General features: G+C 63.9%; 2 protein-coding genes across 4 annotated transcripts in view; both read left to right on the forward strand.

Moving 5' to 3' along the window:
- The window catches only part of NUP98 (nucleoporin 98), a 29,518-nt gene extending 23,856 nt beyond the window's left edge, over positions 1-5,662 (forward strand). For all 3 annotated transcript variants that reach the window (XM_027701838.1, XM_027701840.1, XM_027701841.1), the window contains 7 exons: positions 518-661; positions 1,908-2,050; positions 2,573-2,794; positions 3,545-3,786; positions 3,883-4,037; positions 4,455-4,566; positions 5,280-5,662. In XM_027701838.1, the coding sequence (XP_027557639.1) occupies positions 518-661; positions 1,908-2,050; positions 2,573-2,794; positions 3,545-3,786; positions 3,883-4,037; positions 4,455-4,566; positions 5,280-5,482 (1,221 nt within the window). In that variant the 3' untranslated portion in view covers positions 5,483-5,662. The remainder of the gene's footprint in view (positions 1-517; positions 662-1,907; positions 2,051-2,572; positions 2,795-3,544; positions 3,787-3,882; positions 4,038-4,454; positions 4,567-5,279) is intronic.
- Positions 5,663-6,278: 616 nt separating this feature from the next.
- On the forward strand, positions 6,279-9,842 carry CHRNA10 (cholinergic receptor nicotinic alpha 10 subunit). Its single transcript, XM_027701856.1, has 6 exons — positions 6,279-6,384; positions 6,924-6,990; positions 7,306-7,451; positions 7,817-7,971; positions 8,307-8,839; positions 9,243-9,842. Exons 1-6 carry the CDS (start codon positions 6,283-6,285, stop codon positions 9,728-9,730), a joined length of 1,491 nt encoding a protein of 496 aa, XP_027557657.1. The 5' UTR covers positions 6,279-6,282; the 3' UTR covers positions 9,731-9,842.
- Positions 9,843-10,341: the final 499 nt, after the last annotated feature.

The raw sequence follows: 10,341 nt of genomic DNA on the forward strand, positions 1-10,341 counted from the left end.
CAGTGGGGCAGGAATGGGTCAGTGGGGCAGGAATGGGTCAGTGGGGCTGGAATGGGCAGTGGGGCGGGATGGGCAGTGGGGCCGGGATGGGTCAGTGGGGCTGGAACGGTCAGTGGGGCTGGAACGGTCAGTGGGGCTGGAATGGGTCAGTGGGGCTGGAATGGGTCAGTGGGGCTGGAATGGGTCAGTGGGGCTGGAATGGGTCAGTGGGGCCGGAACGGTCAGTGGGGCCTGAGCTGGTCAGTGGGGTCCGAGGTGTGTGACTGGTGAGGTGGTGGTTTCCCAGCTGTGGTGGTGGTTTCCCAGCTGTGGTGGTGGTTTCCCAGCTGTGGTGGTGGTTTCCCAGCTGTGGTTGTTTCCCAGCGGTGGCGGTTCTCTCCCAGCTGTGCTGGTTGTTTCCCAGCTGTGGTGGTGGTTTCCCAGCTGTGGTGGTTGTCTCCCAGGTGTGGTTGTTTCCCAGTTGTGCTGGTTGTTTCCCAGCTGTGGTGGTTTCCCAGCTGTGCTGGTTGTCTCCCAGGTGTGGCAGCTGTCAGAGAGGATCAGCATCAACGTGTGCTCGCTGCTGGACTGGAAGCGCTGCGTGGCCGTGCACCTCTGGTACCTCCTGCCTCCCACGGCCTCCATCTCCAGGGCTCTGGCCATGTACGAGTCTGCCTTCCAGGTGGGTCACTCACCTGCCCAAAAGGAGACCCTCAGGGTGCCACCACCTGTCTGGTGCTGCACTGAGGCTCCTGTGAGCAGCCAGGTATCGCTGCCAAGGGACTGAGTGTGGCACTGGGTGTAGGACGAGGGGGAATGGCTTCCCACTGCCAGAGGGCAGGATTAGATGGGATATTGGGAAGAAATCCTTCCCTGGGAGGGTGGGGAGGCCCTGGCCCAGGGTGCCCAGAGAAGCTGTGGCTGCCCCTGGATCCCTGGAAGTGTCCAAGGCCAGGTTGGACGGGGCTTGGAGCAACCTGGGCTGGTGGAAGGTGTCCCTGCCCATGGCAGGGGTGGCACTGGATGGGCTTTAAGGTCCCTCCCAACTCAAACCAGTCTGGGATTCTACAGCATCATAAATTCTGAGGAGAAGACCCATGCTGGAGTGTTTCCAGGTGCTTGACAGCTGGACAGAACGAGGCAGAGGGACAGTGCCCAGCAGCAGGAAGGCTGTTGGAGCCAGGCAGGCTGTTTTCCCGTTGAGAACATTAATGCACAGCTCCCTGCAGTGTCCAACAGCCCCGTGTGAGCCCCCCCTGCTCCCCAGCACTGTCCCCCAGCCCAGCCTGGCCCCATGCATTATGCAGAGCCCTGTTTGCTGTGCAGAGCTCAGCTCTGTGTCAGAGGACAAAGGGCTCTGCTGAAAAAGGTGTTTAATCATTTAACTAAAGGCAGCTCAGCCTCCATCCCGCTGCCTCCAGCAGCCCAGCACGGCTGGGGACTTGTCACTGATGTTCTCTTGCAGTATTCAGAGTTCTCTGTGTGTCAGGATAAAGTGTTCAGCACTTCAAAATACTGAACTGCAGGGAAATCTTCCTGTAGCATTGCTCTGGCTGACTCAGTGTGGTCAGTGCTGCTCCTGCCTGTCCAGACTCTGCTCAGCTACAGAGAGGAGGCTCACAGGGATGCACCAGCTTTCCTTCCATCGAGTCATCTGTGGTTTTCCAGCTATAAAACCCTTCAGGAGTACAGGCTGTGTGTGTGAGAGCTGGCTGTGCCTCCAGCCAGTGGGGCTCAGTGTGAAATGTGAACCTGCCAGAGCATTTTGAGTTCAGTTTTTCCATGCTGGGCTGGAGTTCTGTGGGAATTCCAGCTGCAGGTGCAGTTGGTTGCACCTGCTTTGGAGCAGAGAGATTCTCCTGAGTCTGCTGACCTGTGGAATTCAGTTCAGAATATTATCTTTACACTTGTTAAAACTATTCCCCCAGAACACCTCAGAGTGTGAGAAATACGCCTGCTGTCCCCTGCCCCCTTACCTGGAGGACTCTGGGTGTGTGGTTGAAGAAGATGACAATGCAGGAAGGCCCCTGAGAGACGTCTGCTTCCATTTGCTAAAGCTCTACAGCGACAGGTAAGGGGGCAAAGAGGTCAAAGAGGATTTAGAAAACCCATGATCAGTCAGTGGCTTCCTGAGTTCCCAAGCCAGGGGGGTGAAATCAGCCAGAAGCACTTGGAGCAGTCCAAAACGAGCCCCACATGTACCCCCTGACAGAAGGGGGTGACACTGTCACTCCTGGGGATGGTAGAGGTGGGGAACCCTCAGCTTTGGGGCACATTTGTGGGGGTTTAGGTGCTGTGTCTGTCTGAAGAGTGTAGTGAGGCTTCTCCCTAGCTGCCTCTTTGGCAGTGAGAAATCTGCAGGGAGCACATGCAGAGGACAAGGGCTGACAGTCTGGCTGCAGGCTCAAAAGGATTTAAACAGTTTCTCCTATTATTTTTCCTTTTAAAAAAGCAAACCAAAGCCCTACTTTGATGTAAATCACATACATGGAGTAGCTGGAGGTGGGTGAAGGGCAGGAGCTGAGCAGCATGGATTCCTGATGTGATTCTGTGGGCACAGGGAGCTCTCTGTCACCGGTGTTCTCCCCTCCAGGTGCTACGACCTGGACCAGCTGCTGGACCCCCGGAGTGTCACGTGTGACCCGCTGGATTTCCGCCTCAGCTGGCACCTGTGGGAGGTGCTGAGGGCCCTCAACTACTGCCACCTGTCCCAGCAGAGCCGGGGGGTGCTCAACACCAGCTTTGCTGCCCAGCTGGAGAGCGAGGGGCTCTGGGAATGGGCCGTGTTCGTGATGCTGCACGAGCCCGACGCGCAGTGAGTGACCCTCCTGGCTCCTGCTGGCCTGGGAACAGCTGCAGTCTGTCCCGGAGACATGGGGTTGTTGTGGCTTCTCCCACAGCAAACTCTGCCCCTGGAGAGCTTCATGACACTTGTGAAAATCAGAGAATCCCAGAGGGGGTTGGGTTGGGAGGGACCTTAAAGCTCATCTCATTCCACGCAGGGACACCTTCCACCAGCCCAGGTTGCTCCAAACCCCGTCCAACCTGGCCTTGGACACTTCCAGGGATCCAGGGGCAGCCACAGCTTCTCTGGGCAACCTGGGCCAGGGCTTCCTCACCCTCACAGGGAAGTATTCCTTCCCAATCTTCCATCTCACCCTGCCCTCTGGCAGTGGGAAGCCATTCCCCCTTGATGGTGTGCCCTTCCCTATTGGAAGGTGTCCCTGCCCGTGGCACAGGGTGGAACTGGATGAGCTTTAATGTCCCTCCCAACCCAAATTAATACATTTCAATACTATTTTTCCTCAAGGGATAACTTCAAATCGAGCCTGAACGTTTACTTTCAGGGGGGCCTGGGACCAGACTTAAAAGTTCTGAAGTTGGCAACATTTAAGCTGTTCTGAAACACCAGCGATGATTTCTTAGGGGTTAACCTGTACTGAATATAGAGTGCCAGAGTGGGTTGGGTTGGGTTGGGTTGGGAGGGACCAACGCCCCGCTTGTGGTGTTGGGGTGCCCGTGGGTGGCAGGAGGGTGCCCCCTGAGCCCACCCTGTCCATGCCAGGTGCCGGGAGAAGGCCGTGCGGGAGCTGCTGGGCCGGCACTGCGCCCTCGCCGACATCCCCGAGTCCTGGGCCAAGGAGACCTTCCTGACACAGCGGCTCTGCCTCCCCCCACACTGGATCCACGAGGCCAAGGCCGTCCGGGCCAGGATGGAGGGGGACAAGCACAAGGAGGCCCTTTTCCTGTTCAAGGCTGGGCACTGGAACCAGTGCCACAAGCTGGTTGTCAGGCACTTGGCCTCAGGTGGGTCTGTGCCCCTGGGGCAGAGGTGTCAGTCCTGGGGGTGTCCCTGCTGTGGGACGCAGGGTGGCCTCTGTTCCTGACCCCTTTTCTCTTCAGATGCAATTATCAACGAGAACTACAAGTACCTGAAGGGGTTCCTGGAAGACCTGTCCCCTCCGGAGCGCAGCGCCCTCATCCAGGACTGGGAGCTGGCAGGGCTGGTCTACCTCGACTACATCCGGGTCAATGAGATGCTGGACAGGATTCAGCAGGTGAGGGGCTCAATCCAGGGGGTGTTTCCCTGCACTGGGGGAGCTCTCACAGTCTGGCTCTAAGGATCAGCTGTTCCTCTGTTCAGGGGCAGGTGGTGCTTCCCTTTGGCAGACACTTCAAACAGAACGTGGGGCATCTCTGAAAATGGGGATTTGGTGTTTGCTGTGGCAGCCAGGGCTGGGCTCTGCCCTGCAAACGTGCTCTGTGGGTGTGTGACAGTGAGAAGGGAAAGGGAAGGGACAAAGCCAGCACTCTGTGTCCATCCCCTCCAGCTGCAGTCCAGGCCTCCCCTTTCCCCATTCCAGTGTTCAGTTCAGGCAGGTTTTGGTGACCAGTGTTCCCTGGTGGGTTGTTTGGCTCCGAGGGCCCCAGGGCTGTGGTTCTGCTGCCTCAGTGACTGCCCTGTTTGCTTCCAGCTGGATTGTTCCACCTACGAGCTGGAGCGGTTACACACCAAAGTGACGTCCCTGTGCAACAGGATAGAGCAGCTGCAGTGCCACAACGCCAAGGACCGCCTGGCTCAGTCGGGTACGTGACACCCCAGTGCCACAGCCTGGCTGCCTCCTGCCCTGCAGCTGTATCCCAGAATAACTGAGCTTGGAAAACCCTCCAAGATCCCTGAGTTCAGTTTCTCCCCCAGCACTGCCAAGGCCACCACTAACCCTGTCCCCAAGTGCCACATCCCCGTGGCTGTTAAATCCCCGCAGGGATGTGACTCCACCACTGCCCTGGGCAGCTGTGCCAGGCCTGGACAGCCCCATCCAGGAAAGAATCTTCCCAATATCCAACCTGAGCCTCCCCTGGCACAGCTGGAGGCCGTTCCCTCTCCTCCTGTCCCTTGTTCCCTGGGAGCAGAGCCCGACCCCCCCCCCGGCTCCCCCCTCCTGTCAGGGGGTTGCAGAGCCAGAAGGTCCCCCCTGAGCCTCCTTTGCTCCAGGCTGAGCCCCCCCAGCCCTTTCAGGGTAGGAATTTTCCCCCATATCCAACATAAAGCTCCCTGGCACAGCCTGAGGCCGTTTGCTCTGTCCCTGTGCTGAGGGGGCAGCCCTGTCCCTGTGCTACAGAGCAGTGGCTGTGCTGCCCTTGCCCGGTGTGACGGGTTTGCCACAGCCCCCAGCAGCCCCTCTCTCTCTCTGTCCCGTGTTGCAGACATGGGTTTGCTGCAGCCCCTGTCTCTCTCTCTGTCCATGTTTCAGACATGGGTTTGCTGCAGCCCTTGTCTCTCTCTCTCCGTGTTTCAGACATGGCCAAGCGCGTGGCCAACGTGCTGCGGGCGGTGCTGAGCCTGCAGCAGGGCCCGGGCCCGGCTGAGCCCCGCGTGCCCCCCCTGCGCCTGCTGGCCCCGCACATCGGCCGCCTGCCCATGCCCGAGGACTACGCCCTGGAGGAGCTGCGGGGGCTCACCCAGGCCTACCTGCGGGAGCTGGCCGTGGGCACCCCCTGAGCCCCCCGGCAGGGCAGGATCGGGGACAGGACTGACCCGGGAGCGCTCGGGATGAGCGGCCGTGGTCCCGTCGCATTCCCGGCCCGGCCCCGGCGCCGCCCCGGGGCCACGGAAGGTCTTCATGCATGAGGAGTATCGAAAGGTTTTTATTAAAAAGGTATAAATAAATGCTCTAGATTATTTTCTTGTCTTTTTGAAAATAATAAATAAAATGTTTATAGTATTCCCGTGGGTTCCTTTGCTTTTTGAGGGAGGGCTGGGGTTCGCAGGGGTGTGTCCCTTGGTGGGGGCACAGCTCAGCTGAGGTGTCTGACACGATCCCACGTGCCTTTAGTGGGGGTCAGGGGAGGCTCCCTCAGAGCCCTGGGAGGAAAAGTCACCCCTGTCTCGAGGAGGGGGTTGGGGAGCCCGAATAAACCACATTGGGGCCCTTTAGCACGGAAAGGGGCTTGTGAAAAAGCTGGAGAGGGACTTTGGACAAGGGGGAATGGCCTCCCACTACCCGAGGGCAGGGTGAGATGGGAGATGGGGAAAGAATCCTTCCCTGGGAGGGTGGGGAGGCTCTGGCCCAGGTTGCCCAGAGAAGCTGTGGCTGCCCCTGGATCCCTGGAAGAATCCAAGGCCAGGCTGGACGGTGCCTGGAGGCTCCTGCTCTGGTGGAAGGTGTCCCTGCCCCTGGCACGGTGGCACGTTCAGGTGACACTGTCCGTGTGCAGGAGCCGGGTCCCTCTGCCCTCCCCTCCTTCCATTACTGTAATTGGGTCTGTGCGGCCCCGGGCCCGGCGGGACACGGGCTGGGGATGAATAATTCACCGCCTGGAAACAAAACCTCCGGCCTCAAAACCGCTCGGCACCTGCTGCCGGGGCCCGGCGCGGGAAACGTGCCAGGAGGGGCTGGGGAGGCGGCGGATTCCCCAGGGATGGAGCAGGGGGGGGGATGCTCTGGATTCCCCAGGGATGGAGCGGGGGGCTGCTCCTGTGACAGGAGCACTCCTGCTCTGTCTCCTGGGCCGTGTCCTTTAACCTCCCGGGGTTTTCTTCTCACCAAAAGGGAATAATCTGCCTCTTCCCTTTCCTTGCTCTTTTCTAAGACTGCAGAACGGGATGTCCTTTGTGCACGGGGGTCCCTCTACCCCAGGGGCTGCAGCGCCCGCCCTCGGCTCTTCCCCCTGCCCCGATGGCTCCAGGTGCCGCTGGAAGAGGCATTCCCGGGGCTCGGGCAGGAGCAGCCCACAGGTATCATCGTGTGGCCGCCGGCGGTGCCTCGGCACCCAAACCCCACCCCGGCCCCCGCCCCGTCCCAGCCGGGGACCCTCGGGGGTCCCTCCGCACCCCCTCGCTGTGGGTCTCCGTGGGGGCCGTGCCCCCCCCCGCCCTGTCCCGGCCCTGACGTCACTCCGGTCCCCCCCCCGTGTCCCCGGGACTGCTCGGCGGGATGGAGCCCGGAGCGCTCGGGCTGCTCCGCCTCTGCCTCTGCCTCTGCCTGGCCGGCGTCCTCCTGGCCCCGGGTGAGCAGCGAGCGGTGCGGACCCCCCCTCTGGGTGCGGACCCCCCCTCTGGGTGCGGGATCCCCCTCTGGGTGCGGACTCTCCCTCTGGGTGCGGACCCCCCCTCTGGGTGCGGGGGGAGCATCCGATGGCTCCCGCGAGCAGCGTCCCGCACACGGGGCATCCCGGGGGGGTGGGGGGCTCAGGCTGGCAGCGAGGAGGGCCGGGGGTCCCGGTGTGCTCCCCCCCCCCCCCCCCCCCCCCCCCCCCGGCCCCCCCCCGGGGGGGCCCCGCCCCCCCCCCGCCGCCCCCGCCCCCCCCCGGGGCCCCCCCCAGGCTGCCGGGGGGCGCAGGGCAGGTTCGCCTACAAGCTGCTCCACGAACTGTTCGCCAACTACTCGAGCGCCCTGCGGCCCGTGGAGGACACGGACCGGGCGCTCAACGTCACCCTGCAGGTCACCCTGTCCCAGATCATCGACATGGTGAGTGCCCGGCCCCGGGCTCGGCTCTGCCCCGGTGGGTCCCGCTCCGCCCCCGCTGATGCTCAGCCCTTGAAACCTGCCCAGAGCCCGCCCGAACCAGCCCGGCCGCCCCCGAGCCGGCTCAGAGCGCTTGGAGACGGCTCAGACCCCCCAAAACCAGCACAACCTCCCCCCCTCAATGAGCTCGGCCCCCGTGGAGCCTCAGAGCTCAGCTCAGACATTTCCAACCTCCTCAAACCAGCAGGAGCCCCTCGGAGCCGCCTCAGCCCCTCGGGACACTCGGAGAGGCCACCGGGCTGGGGGCTGAGGGGGGCGGGGGTGGCACCGGGGGCCATCGGCCCGTGCCCACCCTCTGCCCTCGGCAGGACGAGAGGAACCAGGTGCTCACCTCGTACCTGTGGGTGCGCCAGGCCTGGCTGGACGCCCACCTGACCTGGGACAAGGACGACTACGGCGGCATCGACAGCATCCGCATCCCCAGCAGCTACGTCTGGCGGCCTGACATCATCCTCTACAACAAGTGGGTCGTGCTCGGCCCCTCCCCGGCTGCTCCCAGGGCCCGGGGGGGCTCAGGCTGGGGCCGGGGGGCTGCCCCGGGTACTGCCAGCCTTGGGGCTGGGGGGCTGCACGTGGGGTGGGAGCAGGAGGGTCCCGGTGTGGGTGATGCAGGAGATGGTCACACGGACCGGGTGATGTGGGGCCGGGGGGGTTGCAGCAGCCCGGGGTGCCTGGGACCGACCCTCCCCACCGTGAGGGCAGCCGGGGGCTTCCAGTGACACGGGGAGGGGACACGGCTCGGCCCGGGGCCCACCTTGGCCCTACGGCCGTCCCTCCCTCCTCCTCCTCCTCCCCCAGCGCCGACGAGCACTTCGGGGGCTCCATGGAGACCAACGTGGTGCTGCGCTCGGACGGGCTCATCATGTGGGACTCGCCTGCCATCACCAAGAGCTCCTGCAAGGTGGACGTGTCCTACTTCCCCTTCGACGGGCAGCGCTGCCGCCTCACCTTCGGCTCCTGGACCTACAACGGGAACCAGATCGACCTCCGCAACCGCCTGGACAGCGGGGACCTGACGGACTTTGTGGAGAACGTGGAGTGGGAGGTGCTGGGCATGCCGGCCACCAGGAACGTCGTCACCTACGGCTGCTGCTCCGAGCCCTACCCCGACGTCACCTACACGCTGCTGCTGCGCCGCCGCGCCTCCTTCTACATCTTCAACCTGCTCCTGCCCTGCATCATGGTCTCCTTCCTGGCGCCCCTCGGCTTCTACCTGCCCGCAGACTCGGGGGAGAAGGTGTCGCTGGGGGTGACGGTGCTGCTGGCCCTCACCGTGTTCCAGCTGCTGGTGGCGGAGAGCATGCCGCCCTCGGAGAGCGTCCCGCTCATCGGTGAGGGCACAGGGAGCGGCCCCTGGGGCGGGGGGGCTGGGACGGGGGTCTGGGGGGGTACCTGCGAGGGGAAAAAGGGCTGTAGTGTGGGGGGTGAGGAACCCCTTCCAGGGGAAGGGCTGTGGTGTGTGAGGGGGGTGAGGACCCTCTGCCAGGGGAAGGGCTGTGGTGTGGGGGGTGAGGAATCCCTGCCGGGGGGGAAGGGCTGTGGGGTGTGTGTGTGTGGGGGGTGAGGACCCTGTGCCAGGGGGAAGGGCTGTGGTGTGTGGGGGGTGAGGACCCTCTGCCAGGGGAAGGGCTATGGGGGGCGAGGGGGGTGAGGACCCCCTACCAGGGGAAGGGCTGTGGTGTGGGGTGGGTGAGGACCCCCCCAGCCCAGTGCCAGCGCCCCCCGCCCCGTCAGGGAAGTACTACATCGCCACCATGACCATGATCACGGCCTCCACGGCGCTGACCATCTTCATCATGAACATCCACCACTGCGGGCCGGGGGCCCGGCCCGTGCCCCCCTGGGCGCGGCGGCTCATCCTGCACCACATGGCCCGGCTCTGCTGCGTCCACGAGGTGGGCGAGAGCTGCAAGAGCCCCCCGCGGGCGCCGGGAGGGCGGGGGAACGGGGGGGACGGCGCCGGGGGGCCGTGGGAGAGCCCCGGGCAGGGGGAGGTGGGGGCCGAGGCCGGGGGCTGCCCCCGGGGCCGCTGCCCGTGCCACCACGACGCCCTGCTGAGGAACGTGGGGTACATCGCCGGCTGCTTCCGCCGCCACCGCGCCAACCAGCGCCGCGCCGGCGACTGGAAGAGGGTGGCCAAGGTCACGGATCGGTTCTTCATGTGGATCTTCTTCCTCATGGTCTTCCTCATGAGCGTGCTGGTCCTGGGCAACGCTGCCTGACGGAACCACCACCCCCAGGCACCCCCTGCCCATGACCTACTCGGGGGTGCCCAAGGAGGGCAGCGCATCCCAAAGTGCCCCCGGGCCCCCTCGGAGCCCCACAGGGTGGGAGCTGCACCATGGCTGGGGGAGAGGAGCCCCACGGCGGGACCCCCCGCCCGGCTCTGCCAGGGTGGGCACCCACGGCCCCCCTTCACATCCCACCATCAAACGGAAATAAACTGTGGAATGTGTGTCCTGCCTCTCCTGCCCGGGGCAAGGGCACTGGATCTCTCCAGGGACTGGCCAGGATGAGGGTGGCCCTGGGAGGGATGGAGGGATCAGGGCCCTCCACTGACTGACACGTGGGATCCCTGTGAGGAGGGATGTGAGGATCCCTGTGGGGAGGGATGTGGGGCCCAGCAGGAGCTCTGGGGCCGCTGCCCACCGTGGCCAGGGCAGGTTGGTCCCGGGGTCCCTCGGTGCCTGCCCAGCCCAGCCCGTGGCAGCCACTGTCTGGTGGGAACCTGGCCCCTCTGGGACCCCTGCCTGGCCCCAGGGCCACAGAGCCCAGCTCTGCCCCGGGGCGTGGGACCCTGGCTGGGGCAGCAACAGGGGTTCTGCAGCACCAC

This window comes from Neopelma chrysocephalum, unplaced genomic scaffold, assembly GCF_003984885.1.
Source record: "Neopelma chrysocephalum unplaced genomic scaffold, ASM398488v2 Primary Assembly neopelma1_170, whole genome shotgun sequence".
NCBI classification, from domain to species: Eukaryota; Metazoa; Chordata; class Aves; order Passeriformes; family Pipridae; genus Neopelma; species Neopelma chrysocephalum.